At 34.4% G+C, this 22,110-nt stretch overlaps 1 protein-coding gene and 1 long non-coding RNA gene across 6 annotated transcripts in view; one reads left to right on the top strand and one right to left on the bottom strand.

The window, feature by feature from the left end:
- Positions 1-22,110, top strand: part of CNTN1 (contactin 1) — a 286,536-nt gene that overhangs the window by 133,963 nt on the left and 130,463 nt on the right. For all 5 annotated transcript variants that reach the window (XM_006193665.3, XM_032493300.1, XM_014566827.2 and 2 more), the window contains 2 exons: positions 17,738-17,877; positions 19,292-19,324. In XM_006193665.3, coding sequence (XP_006193727.1) covers positions 17,817-17,877; positions 19,292-19,324 — 94 coding nt within the window. In that variant the 5' untranslated portion in view covers positions 17,738-17,816. The remainder of the gene's footprint in view (positions 1-17,737; positions 17,878-19,291; positions 19,325-22,110) is intronic.
- Positions 1,178-20,870, bottom strand: LOC116667651. The gene is made up of 3 exons (XR_004324590.1): positions 20,860-20,870; positions 8,223-8,227; positions 1,178-1,560 (listed from the first exon to the last, which is right to left on the bottom strand). It is a non-coding gene; the product is annotated as an uncharacterized LOC116667651 (long non-coding RNA).

Genomic DNA, 22,110 nt, shown 5'->3' with positions numbered 1-22,110 from the left:
TGGAATAGGAAAAATCCTCTCAGTCTTCTTCTTGATTTCCCACATGGAGGAGGAAAATACATTCTCCTGTAACAGGAGAGGGTAAAAGGGTCATAGAGATACACACATTTTTAGTCACAATTAATTCTGCATATATTGTGACTTTTAACTTGAGTTCAGTTTTCTTCCTATTTTGTTTATCTTTTGAGCATTTACAATTTTGTAACAAGAAAAAGAAAAAATTAGTCAACTCTGTACAAGCAAGAAATTCTTAGCAGTAATTACCTAAAAATAAATAGCATTGTCATCAAATAAGCTGAATACAACTTGTAAAAGTACCTGTAATCATACATGTGCTCTGGAGAGTTTACTGCTCATTGTTGTAAGGGACAAAAGGTAGTGTAATACAGAGTGTTCTACTTAGGAGAAAATTTACTTGGTGTAATAAATATTCATAAATAGAGTAAATATTATGCAAGAGAGAGAGAAGACAGAATAGCAATAAAGAAAAGGCAAATTATTTAGCTGATACATACTAAGAGTATATTCATTACTTCAACAACTATTTGCTGAATATCAAAAAATCCAGAATCAATTAGGTTTTACAGATTGAAAGATCGTTGTGAGTTACGAGATTTAGAAGTCTTTAAGGTGAAGGACTCTCTTTTGCTGAGTTCTTATGGGTAGGTTAGTTTAAAGAGGAAATGGGAAAGCATTCTTTTGAGTATGGGAACACATTCACTGAGTAAAGCAAATTCATCAGGTTCTCAGGGTTTAGTAGCAGTAAATTACTTTAGCCAGAATTCAGGGTGCAAATAGATTTGTGTTAAAATAATGAAGAAAGGAAAGTTCTAGAAAAGACAGATTTTAATCACTAGCCAGGATATTTGCAATTGGTGCTATGAGCAAAAAAAAGAATCTACTCTTAAGCAAGTAAATGACATCATGAGAGACTGAATCACTTAGGAAAGAGAGTCCAACTACAGCTGACTAAGGAAGAAAGGGGTTTGGCACTTATCACTGAAAAATTCAGAGGTAAACAGGGCTAGAATATCATGGGAGTGATTTAATAAGGAATTGGTTTTTATCTTCCTCTTGACACTGTTTTCTTTCTCAGGTTTCTTGTGGTACTTTCTTTCAGTTCTAGGCTTCACATCCTCCCAGAATTAAGTCCAGCAGAAAAGAAAGAGAAATTTTCAACTCCTGCATAAAGTTACTGTATTTTATGCTTGAAATTTCTTGAGTCACAAACTCATCTCTGAGCTAATCATTGTGGCTAAAAGGACAGGATTATTACAGATTTACCACAAGTCTATCCTTGAACCATACCTCCTATGACTAAAATAATTCAATAACTCAAAATTATGAGGAGCTCTGGGCATAAAAGCTTATGTACCATCCCCCACCTTTACATGAATAGGAATCAAGGAAGGATTGTTTCCCAGAGGAAATTTCTTATATGAGAGAGAGAGAGAAAGCAAATGCAATGTGGATTTTGGTGCCAAAATGCAACTCCATGTTTGCTGTATAGTAGCGGTATGTAGAATGAATTGGAAGAAAGCAAGCCAGGAGACAGGAAGACTAAATACCATTGCTATAAGTTGTGTGAATCTGAGCTATATAAATTAGAATGGAAAGGGTAATATCATTATGCAAAATTTTTCAAGGATGACTTTGTGTAACTTGTTAATTGACTAGCTATTGATGGTAATGATGGTGATGATCATGACGACGACAGTGATGATGATGATGGTTAGCTTGTTGGTCCATTAGCTAATCCAATAGTAGCTATTATCATAGTTATGCAGGATTTAGAGTTATACTGTGGTCCATAGGTTCCCAAACTTTTTCACACTGTTGCATTCTTAAGATTTCAGTCATTTTTTTTGCATGGCACCCCTACACGAAAACAAATGCCTAAGAGATCTGTTTAATAAATATTTAGGTCTGAGAAATAACGTGGTTGGGTTTCACTACAAAAATTTAAAACACCCCAGGGCTTTAGTGAACTATTCCTGTAGCTATTGACTTAACAAAAGTGCTTCGTTCCTTCTTAAGAGTAATCAGGAAATCAAAATTAGATAGCATAAGAGTTTCACAGTTACCAGATCAGTAACATTTTGTTTTAAAATACTATCACATTCACTCATGCAGATCTTAAGTAGGCAATTGGTGCAACCATTTTGTCCAGTTTTTTTCCTAGTTTAAGCTCTGGTTAATGGAGTCTGATTATAAAGTAAAAATTGATAAAACTAATTTTACAAATCAGGCATTTGTAGTGGGGGAAGAAATTGACCTGCTTTCTATATATTTAGTCTAGACTATTTTGCCCCAAGTGTGTGATTTGTTTCTGGATATGTGAAATGATTTTATGTCATATATAACTTACTTTAAATTATCAGAGAACTTTTTTCAGAGGTGGGGCAGAATAGAGACACAAAGGATAGGAAGATGAGGCCTCATTACAATGGGCACCAGGCGATGAGATAAAGGGCAGAGGGACAGAAAGATACATGGAGGTAGAACAAGAGTAAGCTGTGATAGGCTTGGGTCACTTCTCAGTTTTCCAAGAGTAAACCTTGATTATGATTGGATAAGGCAAGAAAAGAGTCAAGTAAGTATCAAAAAATGGGCAACAAGTTGAACTAACAAGCATTTTTAAATCCTTTAAACTCTCAGATTAATTTTGATTATTTAAACACATGAGTTAAATAAGGCTCATCAGTGTATTTGTGACTTTTCTTAATTTGATTTGAAGACTGTTACATGCAAGAAGAAACATCAATAGCAACAATAAAAGTAGACAATCCTAAATCTCTGAAGAGTCAAAATAAATGGTATGGTGTTCCAGATGATTTTTGGTTTCCCATTTACTCTCCTAGAGTAATAGACTGGCTGGAATGTGCAACACAGAAAACTGAGTGGTATGAACACTATTCCAGAGCTTCTCTCCTCTAGGACCATAGGAACTAACTCCATCAGAGGACACAGTCCCATCTGGACCTCTTTCCCCTCTTGCTCACTCCTTAGGATCAGTGCCACATTTAGTGGTATGTTAGAGCTTAAAATAGTATTCCATCTTCAATAAGCCCATGTGGTATGAACACCCTTCTAAAGCTCATATAACTTTCAACACACATGTGCACATAATCTCCCTTTAAAATGGTTTGAATTTAACATACTCCATACTTAGTATAAGTAAAATAGTTTATAGTAAAATGAAGTCATTTTGAAACTATGTCTTCATTTCTTACTTGCTTTTAACTTGTGAAGCACTGATTCTTCATTTTGGGTTCTTTATGGTTTTATTATTTGAAATTTACATTTGACTAATTGTAGCAAATCAATGCATAAATTGATATATTTGAGATATGCCTGAGGATCATCCTTCATTCATTTTTCTGCAAGTTTTATTCATCCCTTACTGCATGTGTTGCACTATGTCAGGGAAACAGACACTGGTACTGTGAACACTGTAATAATGCAGTGGCTTTCAGTTCAGGCTTTATGATACCACCACCTGGGGAGCTTTTAGTCAAGCCTCACTTCCGAGAGAATAGCTGGGGTTTTGAACCAGGGCGTGAGCATGTTTTAAAGGATTTCCGAGCGATTCTGCTTTGTACTTAAGATAGAGAGTGACTGATCTAATGAGAAGGCTGATGTTGTAAGTTAAACGTATTCTTTAGGATTAGTGGCTATGTCAGTGGCTATTAGTGGGTGGGTCTTGAGAAAATGGCAATGACATAGTTATGGTTTCTGTTCTTTTTCAGTCTAAAGCCTTGACAAATCAAGGTGTTACTGAAATCATAGAACTATGAGTGAAAAAATTCAAATATATTTCCCCAAACTTACAGCACAGGCAGTATGGTGTTCCAAAGTGAGTAAGAGAACTCCAGTGATTACAGAATGGATATCCTTTTCTCCCTTTGCAGCTGCCTGCTAGCCTAATTCACATTGTTTATTCACAGGATGAAAGAGATGTTTTTAAGCATTCTACACAGATGGAAGTGATTGATATAAAAAAGACACTTTTGGCTTAAAGAGTGTTGCTAGGAAACACAGTTTGAAGATGAAATCTCCTACAGAGCTGTCTACCATCCCATAACAAAAAAGTGGTAGGACGTCCTGATTTAAAAAGTAGAAAAATAATCTGTTGAAGTGTAACCAGAGGGAATTGGTTATAGTTTCACTTAAATAGTTTCATTTTGGAAATAGTTTTGGTTTATTTATGCTACACTGAAACATCCAGGTATTCTTTTTTTTGGTGTGTAAGGATAAAATCATAAGTGTATAATAATCTTTTGTCAAAATAATCACTTTAAAAAGAAATACACTTAAATGAAAAATAAACTTGTCTTAATTTTTGCTTTAATCATAATTTTGTATCAAAGTGATATATCCATCATCAGAGGAAAATGTGGATATATGGAAAATACAAAGAAGAGAAAGATCATCCATAATGCTACCACACAGAAATAACCATATTTTGATGTTATTTCTTCATATTTTATTTCTTCTAAATACTCAGTACATGTTAGGTAGGGTTTTTTAATTTGTTTTTTTTTTTTTCTCTTAAAGTATGCTTCTTGCCTTTTAGCAGGTAAATTAATTTAATCCATTTATATTTATTGTAATTCCTTATGTACCTTGATGTATTTCTAAATTCTTATTTTGTTTTATTTTTTACTGCCCTTATTGTTTCTTTTCTCTTTTTTCTCCTTTCCTGCCTTCTATTTGATTGAGAGTCTTTTTATATCTTGTATGTTTGAGTTCATACTCTATAATATTTAGTCCTGCCTTTTCACGTAATATTATAGTATAAGCTTTTTCTGAGTCTGATTCTGATTATTATGAAGCACTTGCAAGCATAACTTTAAGACCTTCCTAATATTTCATCATATTACTGTAATATATTGTCAATAACTCAAGTTGCTTAATTGGAATAGATTTCTCTATGGAAAATAACTGTATCAAAATATCTGAACTATTTTAAAACTTAATGCGTACTACAAAATTATTTTGTCTAAAGAGTTTCTTAATTACTTCTTATTGTAGCAATATAGGAAAATTCAATCATTGCACCTATACCAATTTTGAGTACTATTGTGTTTAATGCTGTGCAAATTTAATCAAATATAATATACATAGAATTTTTAAGACTCTGCATTTTGATTAATATATTAGTCATTCATATTTAGTATTTGAAATACATTTCTAAACATGCCCTTCATCCATTTACCTATTGTGAGTTTAATATTTTTTTATATCTGTTGCTATGAGCTCCTCATAACTGTAATTTTTTTGAAGCTTTTCCCCAGTTTATATTTTGACTTTTTAATTTGTTCATACCTTTTAATATATGCAATTTAAAAATTCTTCTTTGTGTTTTCTTCTATTCAGGGACTGGTATATTTATTTTTTTCTATTAGTTGTTTAAAGTGGGTTTGATTTTTATATTTCTACATTTAATTCATCTGAGTTTATGTTGATGTATAAAACAAAATTAGAACATTTGCTGATTTTTTTCATCTAGCTATCTGATTACCTTAGTGTCTTTTATTAAATCATATTTTATATATTTATCTGTTAGCACTTTTACAGATAGAGAATATAAGCAGTATAAAAGGTAAGCCTGGGTTCAAATCTCAGTTCCACTACTTACTAAAACCACCATGTTTGGCAATTTGCTTAATCTGTGTCTCACTTTTGTCATGTCTAAAATGAACACAAAGAAAGAGTCTATATCACAGGGTTATCGTGAGGGGTGAGTGACATATCTAAAGTGCTTGATACATAGTAAATGCTCAGAAAATGCTGCCTCTTATTGAATCTGTTTATACTAGAAAAGCATCACACTTTTACTAATGGAGCTTTGTTATGATATTCTGTCTGCTGAATTTTGTCTCATTTTATTAGCCTTGGGAAATAATTTGGCACAGTATTTAAGCACATGGACTCCAGAGCTAGACTGACTAGGTGTGAATCTCAGTGCCCAAACTAATTAACTGTGTGACCTTAGGTAAATTACTTCACTTCTTTGTGTTTTAATTCCTCTATCTGTAAAATTGAGATATTTATAGCATTTACCTTGAAGATTTACTGTGAAGATTAAATGAGGATTAAATATATTTAAAGTGGTTAGTGGTAACTGTGAAGGGGGCATTAGTTATTATTTGTTTCCAAATGTTCTTAATATCCTTTCATCCATTTTTTTAATCCTCTAATGAAATTGAGACATTCTGTCAAGCTCAGATAGCTTGTTTTTTATTGAAAGTACACGATTTTGGAAACATTCAATAATACTGAGTCTTCTTAGAGTAAATGACTTATTTCTCTAATTTTCAGTGATTCTTTTGGATCTATCAATAGATATTTATAGCCTTTTATTTTTCATACTAGTAAGAGCATGACTAGGTAATTAACTATGTGTTTGTTAATATTGTAAATAGTGGCTTTATTTTTCTTATTTCTAAGTAGTTATTGTTGGTACACAAGAAAACCATTGTTTAGTTTATATGTCTCTTCTACTTAACCACTTTGGTGAACTCTCTTAATTCTACTATTTCATTTAAATCCATTTTCTTTGCTACTCTGGTATATAATCATGCTGTTTGCAAATAATAGTTTTGCCTTCTCTTTTATAATCATTGAAATCTGATTTTTACTTCATTTTAAACTGTACCTGTCTAAGCTTCCAGAGTAGTGTTAAATTCATTGAACAAGTGTTCAATGAGCGTTTTCCATGTTTCAGATACTGTGGAAAGCACTTGGGATAAACCAACGGACAGTACAGCCAGCCATGGTCCTTATCCTCATGGCATTTTAAATCTAATTCTGTGGTCTCAACATGGTATCAGGCTATCAAATGTTGTGTGTGAGTTTACATTATTTAGGGACGATGTTACGTAGATTCCACGAGATAATCAAAAGAGCTTATGACCATAAGAGGTTAAGAACCGTTAATCCTAATGTGTAGCAGTAAGTTGTAGCCTTATTTATATCCTGATTAAATTTACTGTGTGATAATTTAGATGTTCTTGTTCTCTATTACACACTTTTTATAGGTGAAAGCAACTGTGATAGTACTGTTGGTTTCCCTATATGTATACACATTAAAAATCATCCACATTCTCAAAAATCAGTTACTAATTTCCTATAGAAATACGGTAAAATAACCTGCACAGGACTCTAAAATGACCTAAAAAGGACTCTACAGAGACATTAGTTTAAGTGTAAAAAAATAATATTTTGAGTATTAAAAGACAATATTGAAAACATAATTCAGGTCTATGATTACTTATTGGTGACTTAAGATTTCTAAGAAATGTAAGAATAAATTGGGGTATGGTTTGCAATCATAACTTGTGGTTCTAGACCCTAGGATTTTAAAGAAACATATTTAATGAAGTAAAATGCAAACAAATAGATGTGTGTGTGTTTTCTTTTTCACACTTCTACTACTGAAACAGAGAAAAGATAGAAAGTATTTTCTCAAGTAAAATTGCCTGATTCATAGGGACGGCAGCAGGACTTCCTCCAAGTTTGGCAGAGAAACCACAGAAGCACTTTATCGGTTTAATAAAGAGAGTTAAGAGGCTAACAAGCTAAGGGGCCCGCCACAGACAAGGTTGAATCCTGTGAGGGATGCATCAGAGGGAAGAGATTAGCTTCCTTGACTTAGCAACTGGGGAAAACCTTCATGGGAGGGGAATGCATGTGGATAAAGAACCAGCCTCACTGCCCTGACTGCCTCTCAGTTCACCACATGATTTCATGCACAAATCATGCCACTAGGGGTGAGACTTGGGCCAGTAGACATTCACTTCATGGGGCCAGTCACTTAAAATTTCTTTAGAGTATTTTGACTGGAGCTGTAAAAACTTAAAGCATTTAAAAATTCCTTCTGGGGTTATTCTCGATAAGACTCCAACCCTTTCTTAGGAAATCTACTGCCTATTTATCCATTTAATGTAGAAGAGAGGGTCATTAAAAGTTTGGTAGCTGGGCCTATAATTAGAATCACTGCCCCTCATTAACTGAATTTTAGACCATACTGTGAAGTGGAAAAGACAAAAACTGTGGATGTTATGGCTGGTTTAAAACAAAACACGATCACTAAGACAATTTAACATGGTGGTACAGTTAGAATGTTATTGGAGAAGGGAAAGGGCAATTGGTATGTCATCACTTTTCAGTCTCGTCAATTTATGTCTTCAGGGGTTGCATGTGTATTAGCTAATTACGCTTCCTTAGGTCAATAGAGTGATGCCTCAAGGCATTTGTTAATTTACATATTCAGAGATTTAAAAAAACTGTTTCTTAAACATTTCCTGTGTAATTCTGCATTATGGTAGCTTCTGGGGCTTTCTATTTTGAAGCTTATAGACCAGTTGGTTGGGAAGGGGTGGGGGGGATCAGGCATGAATAAGTGTTTATAGTACTCGCTGTGAAGGAAAGTCGCAGGGTGCTGTGAAGTTACAACAGAAAAACCTGACTGCAGTTGAGAATCCAGAGACAGCCCCTCTATGGAAAGTACATTTAAGTTGCAACCTGAGAAGTGAAAAAGAACTAGATAAAAAGTACATGATGGGCTAGCAGAAACTTGATCAGGCAGAACCTTGTGGCCTATTTTGATAAATTTTTTTTTTAAATTTCATGGGCAGTCATTGAAGGAGGAGGACCACGATCATATTTCCAATATTAAAAAACACATTAGTGCTGCTTCTTTTAGTTATCAGTTTTCTTCTGTGACATCTAAACCATCTGTGGCACTAAACACACACACGCACACGCACACACACACACGCACAACACAGAAGTGAATGCATATATGTTCATTAATCACACTCTCTGTGTAAAGTATTTAAACCCCAATAAGAGTATGAATATATGTATAAGGTACGTTCCTTTCCCTAACTTCTAGTCTATTTAGGATTGATGAAAAATGGGCTGGGTGCCTTGTGTACATTTTTCAAGTAATTCTCACAATTACATTATTGTTAGTATTCCTATTTGACAAATGCTGGAATAATTTGCCCCAAATGAACTAGCTATATGAATGAGTCAGACTTTATCGAGACTCCAGTCTCTCAATCTCATTGTCTTTTGATAATGCAAAAATCTAAAATACTATATGAACAGATTTCCTAGAATAGTATGATAGATATTTTACTCTGCTTACTGTCCTCATAAGTTACCAAATCCTATCAGAAATATTAGATTTTGGCAAAGAAATCACTTCTCCAGAACAATTTTTTTTCAACCTCTTAAATTGTATTTAAATGTTTTCTAATCAAATTTTCTTCTATTCGGTTGGAAGTGGCCTTGCATTTGGAAGACATGCAAGAACATAGCAATAAGGTATCAGTGAATGAGTCAAACAACTGCTCCAAGATTTTAGACCAGGAAGAGGACCTCATAGGAAGATCTTGTCAGAGGACAGCTTTTCTTATAAAAATCATCTTGATCTGTCTTGAAATAGAGGAAAAATTTTTGTCTTCTCATCCAAAACTGAGGTTAATAGTGGTAACTATATTATTAGCTCATGTGACGATGACTTGAGTTAATACTTAAGCTTCTAGAACAGAGCCTGGCTTACAGAATGAAAAGTGATGGAACGTGGGTATCTTAACAACTAAGCTAAGAACTTATAATTGATTTTTTATTTCTATAACATAGTAAATACGTAGCGCATACAATAGATAATAGATATTTGTGGAATGAATTATGAAGTGATAGCATGTCACTGATAAGTTTTGAGGCAGAGAGTGTAAGTAAGTTACATTTTGTAAAGATCAAATTGAATTTTATATTATTCACTAGGTTTCAGACATTTGGATACATATTCACTAGAATAATAAATGCATAGGCAAAGATTCTTCTTGGTAGCAGGGATTGAAGGGAGAGCCGTAGAGATTGCCCTGATCCTTGTGCCTAACTAGACTCAAAGCTTCTGAAGTTTGAAAATTTGCCTCTGCTTCTGTTTCCATCTGGATCTCGTATAGGGCCTTTCACATAGGAGGTACCCAATCAGTATTTGCTGATTGATAAGACTTGGGTTTGATACATAGAAATGATTAGTTATATTAGAGAGAATAAAATTATTTTCAGAAGCTATAGATCCCTTTTCTTCAGATTTCAGTTTTTAAAAAAGTCCACAAATTTGTTCTGTAATTTCATATAAATGAAGGGACATCCATTCTTGCCTTCCCGGCAATTTAATTAATCTTTGATACAAATTTGAATAAAAAGAGGTAAACCCCTCTGTATAATTCAAGACCATATTGTCACTATAAACCTGAGAACTTGATGCTGTGAGAGCATCAGGATGCAAGAGTTAGGGAATTTCACCAGTGTCTGTTCTGATCATGGGCACACTGAAAAGGAGCCTGCAGATCAGAGTGGTCTTCAGCCAAAGCAGTTAGTATTAAATATTACCATGATAATCTTCTTGCAGAACAATTCAGCAGTGGAAAATTACTGTGGAAGAAACCAAAAGTTCAACACATGACATTGAGGGCTGCATAATTTGACAGTACTTTTCTCTCCACTTATCTTTCTTAAATGATCCTGTGAGTGTAGGCTCTGGCCATAGTAAATTCCTCAGAGTTCTCTGAATTTGACATTTACTTTCCTCCTTTATGCTTTTACTATTGCTGCTTCCTCCTGCTTGCTTGGATCTGTGAGTCAGACATAGACCAGTGATTTGCTTTTAGTAATAGCTCAATAAATCTATTTAACAGATATTAAACTGAGTATCTTCAATGGATAAGACATCATGTCAGGAATAGAAAAAGGAATAAGATAATCTTCTATTGAGGCATTTATAACCCAGAAATTTCCTCCCTGAATCTATGCCTTTGATTTACCAATACATAGGCTGCTGCTGCAAAATGTCTCAATTTGGTAGATACTTCATAAATACGTATGGAATAAATGAATGATTAATTATAAATTACCATCCAGTAACCTTTATATGATTATTTTATTTAAATTTGACAAAGAAAATGAAAGAAATTTCTTGGTCTTTAAACAACACACAATAAAAAAAAGTGATTAAATTGCACAAACGTTCAATGACATCCTCTTATATGTGTTTCAAAAATACTGAATTGTTTTAATTGAATTGGAGTGCATTAAAAAAAATGATTCTCTTATGCTGTTTCTAGAAAAAAGTCCCTAAATTATCCAGGTAGGAATCAGTCATCGGTTTAAGTACTGATACAATAAGAGTCAATGACTCTTCTTTGTTATTTAAAACAGAATGTCAAAGGTCTGTGCCTTCCTGGAGGTCTGTGCCTTTTATATGTATCTTTCTTTAAAGTCTTTGTTGTAAAAGTGCCTTTCTGCTAGTCTCCAGGTTGTTCTTGCCAAGAGTTGCTCCACATGCAGATGTATTTTTGATGTGTTTGTGGGGGAGGTCAGCCTAGCATCCTCTGACAATGACATCTCTCTCTCCTTCATTGATTTTTATTAATACACTGATGGAAAAGAGGTTGAGTGGCATTCCACACACTTATGTCTGAGTTTTGAGTCTTGCTTGATAAAGCAGCTCCTCCCTTATTCATTGACTGAATTAATAATTTTTGGAGTTGCAGATAATCAAGAAATTATATTACCTGATTTGCTTATTATTACTATTTCTATTTTTTCTTTTTTTTAAGAACGTAAAATGAGGATTTATTAAGGGATGGATAGTACACTCTCAAGGGGAGAGCGGGCAGGCGCAGGTGAGTGGCTGCCCTGAGTTTCTTTGGCAAGTTGGTTACATGGAGTGTAAAAATTAATGGGCAGAATATTCACTGGGAGGGAAGGGTTTGGGGTTGTATTCCCTAATTTTCATCTGTCGACTGAAATAAAGGGGCAGCCTAAAAGCTGAGAGTTACATTTTATTTGGTGGGAGGGCTCAAGCCAGGATGACAGCCTGAGGGACTGCTCCGAAGAGGTAGGGGAGGAGCCAGGATATATAGGAGCTTTACTACAAAGTCCAGGGAGTTGGAACAACAAAAGATTACTTGTTATCTAAAGAAAACCAGTTAAAGAATTTAGCGCTTTTCTATGTATGGGAGGAAGCAAACATTTGGGTTCATTGAATTCATTCCTTTGACAAGCACCTAGCTATGTAGGGCCAGTATCCTGACCTTTCTTATTCTGAGTCCCCTCAGGGTGCACCATTGTGAGTGGCTGCAGAGGCTGGGCTGCAGGCTTGTCTTCACTGGGGGGTGGCGGCAGCTGCTGATGACTTGATGGCTTCAGCATTCTTTGTTGACTGATACGGTTTGCAGTATTTTTCTTTCACACATCCCAACTCCACCTTCCTGAAGGAAGGAGAGATTTTTGTCCTTATTTAGTCGGGATCAGAAGTGTCATGGTGTCGGTGCATGATGGGTACTGTTGGCGACAAGGCGGGTCACATCAGGCTAATGCCTTGGAAACTGTGAATCCATCTTGGACTTGGAGCTTGGTGGTTCTATAGGCAAACAGGATGGAGCATGTCAGTGATAACGAACAATAGAGGTGTTTTTTTTTTTTAATTTTAGCCTTTTAAAAAAATCAACTGTACTTCAACTAAAAAGCAAACAAACAAACAACCCATTTAAAATATGGGCAGAAGAACTGAAATTTTTCCGAAAGAGGAAATGCAGATGGCCAACAAGAACATGAAAAGTTGCTCAACATCACTAATAATCAGGGAAGTGCAAATCAAAATCACAATAAGATATCATCTTACACCTGTCAGAATGGCAATCATCAAAAAGAACACAAATAACAAATGTTGGCAAGGATGTGGAGAAAAGGGAACGCTTCTCCACTATTGGTGGGAATGTAAATTGACGCAGCCACTAGGGAAAACAATATGGAAAGCCACTATGAAGTTTTTTAAAAAACCTAAAAATAGACAGGGTTCCATTAGTTTTAAGTTCCTCTGCATGCATTACATCTCTTTCAAAATAAACAAGTAATTAATTTAATCATAAATCCAATTACCTAAAAATATGAGCAGCCAGTTGTTCTGTAAAATGCAGGATGTGTAATCAGCACTCAGTTAGTACCTGTATCTTCAAAAAGCCTTCAGATTATTTTTCCCTCAGCAGTTTCGAAGTCACTATATAACATCTAATGATGTTATATTTATTGAAATGCATTATATTGCTCCTCTTTTTATATATACTTCACACACAACCAAATGACAGGCTGTTTCAGCAGCTAAGGTGGTTGCAGTCTGAGGACCATCACATTCTACCTGTTAGTTGAGCAGCGTTATGACTCTGTTCTAGAAAAGGATACTGTTTATAACCATTTTCAGAAACTGGAATGTTTTCCTTGGGTGTGTACTGTTATTCCTTGGCTTAGAACAGCATGTTCTTCAGAAATTTTTACTAAATATATTTAATCATAGCAGTCAGCTGCTAAAACACTGCTAATTATTTTGCAGAAAAATTGTTAAACTGAAACAATAATAATTTGATGATGGAGTTTAAAGAAGTCAGTGTGAGGCTGGAAAAGAACATCCAAAGTATGCAATGATGTAACTAGAGGGAGTTGTGCCTCCTATGTTTAAACTATTTTTAATAATCTGAAAATTAAATAGAGCAGTATGAAGTTGATCCAAAAGTGCTTAATGTATAGTATATATAGAATCCCCTTTCTAAAGGATTAGTTTTTTTTTTAATATATTGTATCCCTTTTCTAAAGGATTCACATTTTTAAAATTCCAAACTAATTTTATTTCTGAAAATTTTCAGTTAATTTCACTTTAATGTTTTCACTTCTATTGTGTACATATATCAAAGGGCATTTACTTGCACACACACATGTATCCATAACCATACATGATTTAGTCCTCAAAATAATCTTCTGAAAAATGAACTTGGATTTCCATTCTGCAGACTAGGTGATTGACACTTCAGGAAGGTGAAGTGACTTGTACAGCAGGGGCAGAATTTCGGATTGTGTCTAAGGATAAAATGTCCTTTGATTTTAAAATCTAGACTAAGAGACGTTGATGACTCTTCCCCTAAGATAATGTGTGCTCAACACCAACACCAACACCAATACCAACAAGCTTCCTCCGTTTTCTGGAAATAGAACTTTACAGCAAATGCTCTTCAGAACCAGAGCAGAGTGATGTATACTATAAGTAAAATTTTAGGTTAAAATTTTTTTTAACATATCCTTTCATGAGCTTTGTTGAGGATAATCAGGATAGATCCATGACATCCCCTCAAATCTTTTTTTCTGTATAAAATAGAGATATGACCATCTACTAATATATATTATGTTTTATCGGTATTTCTAAGATTTTGTTCTCTCTCAGTGTAAATGCTTTCATAAGCATCGGTTCAATGAAATATTAGATTTGCTGGTCTTGATCAAACAGTCTTGGATTATATAGCAGTACTAAATATTCTGTGAATAATTGTTAGTTGTTAAATGTTTGCTAATGTATTGTTGAAGCTTTTTTGAATAATTTATATGAGCTAACCCATGATAGAACTAAACAGGAGAAGGGTTAGATGATTTGTCTACAGCAGAAAAATGCATATAGAGTTATGGACCAAATTTCTCAAAGGAGAGCCATAACATGGTCTAAAGTAAAGAGACAGAAGTTAGAGCAAGACAAGTGTGAAAAGAAAGAAGGAGAATGAAGGAAGAGAAGAGGGAATGTCTTCGTACATTTCTTTATATTTTTAAAATGATTTTTATTGATCTATAGTCAGTCAATTTCTGATGTACAGCATAATTTTCCAGTCATGTGTGTGTATATATATATACACACGTATACATATAAATATACCTATATTCATTTTCATATTCTTTTACATTAAAAGTTATTACAAGATATTGAATGTACTTCCCTGTGCTATACAGAAGAAATTTGATTTTTCAATCTATTTTTATATATAGTGGTTATTGTTTGCAAATCTCAAACACCCAATTTATCCCTTCCCACCCCCTTTCCCCCTGGTAACCATAAGACTGTTTACTATGTCTGCAAGACTGTTTCTGTTTTGTAGATGAGTTCATTAGTGTCCTCTTTTTTCTTTTTTCTTTTTTTTTTTAAACATTCCACATATGACTGATATCATATGGTATTTTTCTTTCTCTTTCTGGGTTAGTTCACTTAGAATGACAATCTCCAGATCCATCCATGTTGCTGCAAACGGCATCATTTTATTATTTTTTATGGCTGAGTAGTATTCCATTGCATAAATATATCACAACTTCTTTTCTTTATCCAGTCATCTGTTGATGGACATTTAGGTGGTTGTTGTTGTCTTAATACATGAGTAAGAGACTTAGCAGAAGATGCCAGAGAAAAGAAGTTGAATTCTTTGGAAATTAATATAGTGCAAATATATGTTAGGGAAACACCAGTCACTAGACACCTTATAGAGCTGTGATGGGCTGTGGGATGAAGCATCTCCAGTATCTGGTGTAAGACCAAGGGTGAATGTGGGAGAAACCAGGGAGGTGGCCAGCACAGCACGGAGTGGGGACAGGAATGCATCCTTGGGTTCCCGGGTCTGGTCATTCTGTTCTTTTGGTTATCGAGATGAAGCATGTCTACTCGTTTAACTGGCACATCTTTGTCAGAGTTCTTTTCTTCCTCTGCCTCTTCATTTGCTGCAACACTTTCAGGCCCATGGGGGCTGGGAGCTGGAAGCTGGCTGTGGATTACTGAGTGGTAGATCCTCAGGGGAGAAGTAACAGGAGCAATTCTTCTGCATCAGGAAGCCTGGGCTCAGCCTTGCTGCCACTCTTCTGTACTGCACCGCCAAGGGGAGGGGGTCAGGGAGCCACAAATGATGGGATAACTGTTGACCCCAGAGAACAAATCAGCAGCAGAAAACAAACATGTGAACAAGATGTGAGAGATGCTTTTATACTCAAACAGCAAGGAACCCATTAAATACAATAAAATACATGCTTCCAGGATGATGACTCACCATCCTATTGAAATAGGCAATATTTTTGAGCGAAGGGAAAGGTACTGTGTTATGACCCAGAGAGGCTCAAAATAATGAAAAACTTTTTCTTCTGAGTAGAGTGTACATATTCAAATTGGAAGACAGAGACTTCCAACAACACACAATAAAGCGTCTATTAAAAATGCCTTAAAATATTGCTACTTAGAATATCCTCTTCTAGGATAATATTTATAAGCAGCAATAATCCCTAACAAAGACCAAAAGCCCAGTAGGAGATATTCCTTGATGACCTGTTGTCAGCATCCTAGTCTTATTTTAAAGGAACTAAACTTAAATTTCAGTTTGTTTGTGGCAAGTTCTGGAATGGTCCGTTCATTTCTTCATTTATTCAATAAATATATATCGAATGACTTCTATGTGCCACGCATTAGAGACACAATAATAAACAAGTGCCATGTTGTTGTGCCTTATGGCCCGATGGGCCTAAGGCCGAGCAGAATAATTGCTCATGTTTACTGAACACTTTGACAGTAATCAGGTCACATTCACAGTCTTATGCAGCCCATTCTCACTGCGATGTATTTGACAATGCTTTCAATTAAAATGATGAACATGTTTCCAAGTTTCATAGCCTATAGATCCAAACAGCTATCTCATCGCACTGACTTGTGTAAATGTCAGTGTTCTTATTGACCTGTGAAATTCACAAGGGCAAGTGGACCATGTCTTTCTTTTTGATTCCTTCATCTGTATGCTTGGTCATGGAGGGACTTACCACAAAGATGATGAAGCTAAGTCATGGGGCCCTTCACTTACAGGCGGCTGTTTCAAGGCCTCAAACCTCACCGATGTGGTCATGTGGTCAGAAGATTTTGCAAAATTTATAAAAGCAAGATATTTTATTTAGACTGCTGCATGGTTTATATCAGTAATTTTATCTTCTTGTCGTTAGAGGTGGCTCTCCAAATTGTAAAGATTTGGCCACACAAATCCTAGATTCTCCCTTGCTGCCATATGAAGTGTAATTATTTAATGTTGTTGAATGAATAAAAGAAAAAAGTGAAGGAAGGGAAAGGAAATGAATATATTAGTAATCAATATATTTTAACATTAAAAATTAACTTTTCTGGCAAAAATTTTTCTCAAGCCACCAACACGTAATGCCAACATATAACTCTTGTATAGTGTTTATGCGTTTACAAAGCTCTTACACAAACATATCTCTAGTTAAATCTTTCTACTAGCCCTTCAAGTAAATTTAATCTTCAGTTTAAATGATTGGCATTGAAATGTTCACAACTGTGCTGTTTGTAAAAATGATATTATATTCAATTGTTGGAAAATTAAAAACTGAAACATACCAACTGAGTGACTGGCTCATGTTTCATATGGTGTCAATACCGAGAGGTAGCTAAAGCCCTGATACCAGATCGACTCTTTTTATTATAGCACGGTGTTTACAAATATATTTAAATAAACTAAAATGCATTCTACAAAGAAGAAACATAAAATAAAAAAGAATCAGTAATTTTTTTTACTGAAGTACAGTCAGTTACAATGTGTCAATTTCTGGTGTACAGCACAACGTCCCAGTCATGCATATATATATACATATATTCATTTTCATATTCTTTTTCATTAAAGGTTATTACAAGATACTGAAAATAGATTCCTGTGCTATACAGAAGAAATTTGTTTTTTATCTATTTTTATATATAATGGTTAACATTTGTAAATCTCAAACTCCCAAAAGAATTGGTAACGTTGATTTCAAATGATGAACATTTCCCCTTCCTTTTCTTTTTCTTTCTCTTCTCTTTATGCAGGTGTGTAATATTATCCAACTGCCATAAAGCTAAAGCTTTTTTTTTTTGAAAATCAAACCCAACCTCTACTGGACACAAGATGAAAATGTGGTTGCTGATCAGTCACCTTGTGATAATATCGTTTACAACTTGTCTGTCAGGTAAGAAATAGCCTTTGCACAATCTGCATAAATTGTCAGCATAATCAATATGCTGTTCACTTCACTGAATCTGATGTATGAAGTTAGAATAGACATTTTCTTTTGATACCTGGATCAGACAAGTAAATTCCTATATATATATTAAGGTTGACCTTCTTTTTTTTTTTTTAACTTTCAATTAAAACTTCATAAGATTTAGTCAATCAGTCTTACATAGTGATGTGTTGATAAATTTTTAAAATCTGGATCTCTGGGAGGGGAAAAAAATCTCTGCTGTGTAGCATTTGACAAGTCCTGGAGAGTGAATCTTCCCACTATTGTCAATTTTAACTTGAAATCATTTAATGTGATGTTGGAAAAAATATGCAGCATCTCACCATTATATAGTATGTTCACTGTATAGATATAATAGACTTACATAACCTCATTAGCATACATAAAAGTAAAATATAGTAAAATAACTAGAAAAAATGGGTTTTAAGCTTTTGTTACCTTTGTTATTAATACATTTGTAAGTTCTTATAATTTAATTTTATTATTGGCTGGTCAATCTTATGAAAAATAATTCAAAAACAGTCTGCAGTGTGTCTAGGGACATTAAGAATAACAAAGCAGTTTTAAGAATGCCATAGTTTTAGGACAAATACTATATTTCTATCTTTCAAAAACAAGTGTGAAAGATTCAGAAATATTTTCTACAAGGAGAGATATGTTGTATTTTTATCTGAAGCAGCATATTTTCCAACAATCAGTTTTTCTCATACTTTCACCTCAATTACATTAACTCAGTACTTGTTGAGTTGCTATTAAGTTCAAGACATAGATGGAGTTCATTTTCATTTATCAATCCCTACTGATCGCTTTAATGATGAACTTGAGATAGGTGTCCTATTGTGTTTCTTATTTATTATTAAGGACATAAAAATGCTATTTTATTTGGGGGAGTAATTTTCTTATGATAACTTCAGAATCAAAAGGTACAATAATTTTATCAATACTTAAGAATATTAATGATACTGATACAACCACAGTAATTATCCACACATAACAGACACACGTATATAATTATATGCATATATATGCATACATGCTATGCAAGTGTAATAAAGAAAATTTTTGTGGTAAGGTTATTATGGCTGTCTTACTTTTATGAATAAAATGAAACAAAAATAATTTTATTAATACTGAAAATCCATACTAATTCTGTTGACCATAAATTTTAAGTGCTACAACTCTAAAAATACAAAGATAAGAAAATAAATATTTGCAAAGGTATGGTGATACTTCAACCTTAATAGCAAAGAGCCAATAATCTCATTTCATTAATTAATATCTCAGCTATTTGAGTAATGTTTGAATCTACAACTTGAAGAACTGCTTTGTGATTAAATTTTATTTTTTTAAATTTTTTTAGAATTTACATGGCACAGAAGGTATGGTCATGGAGGTAAGTTGATGACAGGGTACGTTTTTAAATAACTTTTCTCAAATAAATCATATTTCATCCCTGCTTTAAACTTAAAGCAAGTAGTTAATGTTAGCACTCTTGGAAATTTTGTAAGATGCTCTATACGGGGTCTTCAGGCAATGTGTTTGATTGCCAAGATGAATGAATGGATATACCACAAGCAAATGTCCTACTAGAGGATTATAGCAGATGGAAAACATTCATGTAGCTTGTATTTTTTCCTTCGTGCTTTGTAACCATCCTATGCTACTAAATTTTGAAGCAAATTCTTAAATATTGTTAAAATCTAGCTTATTTTGAAAGCCTTCTTCTTTGCTGCAGGAGAATTAAAGTTAATGAACTTGGAGCCTTAAGATTCAGTTAAATGAGAAGTCCAAAGATATGGCAAAGTGTATTGTTTATTATTTATTGAATTTAATTAGTAATCCTGCTTGTTTAGATTCTACTTTGACCACTGAGTAGTTTTGAAATAGAAGCAATATAATAGACTGGAAAATATAAGAGTCTAGAGTAAGACCAGCCTGGATTTGTATATTCAACGTGGTACTCACTAGTTATATGATTTTGTCCAAATTATTCAACTTCTATGAGACTCAAGTTTCCAGTATGTAAAAATCACAGGATTGTTGTGAGAACGAAAAAATCCTGGGGCCATAGCTTCCAGCATAGTGACCTATATAATAGATGCTCATGAAACATTGTAAATCTGGTAACTGATAAAAGCCACTGCATAGTGGTAGCGGAATGAACAACTAGGAAGGACCCCTGAGCAACCAGTACTACAACCTGCATGCCAAGGCAAGATATCCACACCAGCGTGGGTCAGAATTTCCACCTGTAGGTGGCCATGGGGATTAAGAGAAAGGAAAGTCTTAGCCTGAAGCCCACCGAAGCTATTTCTGGTCCCTTTTTGTGAGTTAGGAATCACCACATATAGGCTATATAAAGATCTGTGAGACATGTTTCTTGACTTCAAGAAACTTACCACAGAATAGGGAACAATAAAGGTAAATAGGCAACAAATTCATAAGAGAAATATATTAAGCACTTTAAAAGAATTACTTGAGGAATTAATAAATACCTAATGATGGAGGCAGTAGATAAGAGAAACTTGAATTACTTTAAATGATAGAAATGGAGCTAATTCTTAGAGGAAGTGGCCCAAGTGAAAGTATGGAGGTGGGGAAAAATGGGCTGCGTTAGGTCCCTGTTTCAAAGAACATTTGCTCTGCTGGATGTTAGTAGGAAGTACGTTAAAAAGGACTTCATTGTCAAACAAGTTTGAGAAAGCCTAGTTCATTAGAGTTCAACAGTTCAGTATTAACTTTAAGTAACAGGTATTTATACGACTTACACAATAAGTGTAATCCATGCATTAGTTTCCTAGGACTGCTACAGCTGTAATAAAGTACCACAAACTGGGTGGCTTAGAACAACAGAATTTATTGTCTCGTAGTTCTGGAGGCTAGATGTCCAAATCCAAGGTGACATCAGGGCCATGCTTCCTCTGACACGTGTAGGGGAAAGCTCCTTCCTTGCCTATTTCAGCTTCTGATACCCCCGCCATTCCTTGGCTTGTGGCAGTGCACATAGGCAAACATGAGGTAGCTGTGGGAAGATGCCTGGCTGGTATGCAAAGCACAGTGTCTCGAGGCTTCATGGTTGGACCAAAGGTCAAGGAAGTGGCGCTAACAAGAAACGTGATAGGCTCTTTGGGGGCAGGGAAAGCCAAGCAAAGGAAAATTTGGTCAACTTAACCATTCTGCTAACCTGGTTTTGTCTTCCTTCTAATAATTGCATCTTGTGCATTTTCTAGAGAACAACTCCTTACATTTAGTACTGCAATTTACCTATCGCCCATGAGCCTGAAGGACTGGGGCACCAGAACATTCAAAGCCCAAGCCCTAAATGCCCTTGTTCTCTTATCACTGGGGAATGACTGACCATGAAGACAAGAGCTTGTACTCTTTGGAAGAAGTATGCTTTGAGCCAATTTAAATGTCTCATTTACAGACTTTATTGTATTTTAAGAGAGGTTATAACACTCCCCATCCTATAATCACTATAACATGGTAAATGTTGTAAAAATTCTAATATTAGATTCTGTTAAAATTTTGTTCTCTTTGCTTTTTTCTTATAGATCTTTCCCTGAGACACTTCCTATAACATACTTATATAAAATTATGTTTGAAAACTAACAGATTGAGGTGCCATATTACAGAATGGGAAATAGAATTTGTTTTAAAAATTATAAAATCAACAAAATAACTCTCAAACACAAATTGTGATGATACTCTCAATTTCCAGAGGTAAAATAGAATAGCAAATTGACAGGGGACCATCTCTACATAGTGAGAGGTGAAGGAATCACATCTAAGGTCATACAACTAACATTAATTGTGAAACTGAGATGCTACTGACAGAAACAGCAGCTTTTGCCATTTGTGAGTTTGACAGCAAATATTCATATATGATTTTTTCTGTTTTAGCTTCTTGATTAACAGAAAATTTAAGAAATGAACTTACTTCTGCAATAAATTCCTACTATATGGTAGAAAATAAACACATTTGCATTAAGAACAGATCAAGAGTGATTTAAAGAGCTGTCTTCAATTGGCTTGAGAAGTCGTCTATAATTGTGTGCTCCTTTTTGAGGAATCTGTCCAGTAAAGAAAAGGACATGGGTTTAAAACTAATCTTATTTCTTAACACATTACCCATTTGTTTCTTATTTCTTGTGTCTTAAGCCCCATAATACTTCCAGA

Source organism: Camelus ferus, chromosome 12 (assembly GCF_009834535.1).
Source record: "Camelus ferus isolate YT-003-E chromosome 12, BCGSAC_Cfer_1.0, whole genome shotgun sequence".
In the NCBI taxonomy this organism is placed as follows: Eukaryota; Metazoa; Chordata; class Mammalia; order Artiodactyla; family Camelidae; genus Camelus; species Camelus ferus.
This window is presented reverse-complemented; position numbering and strand designations above follow the sequence as displayed.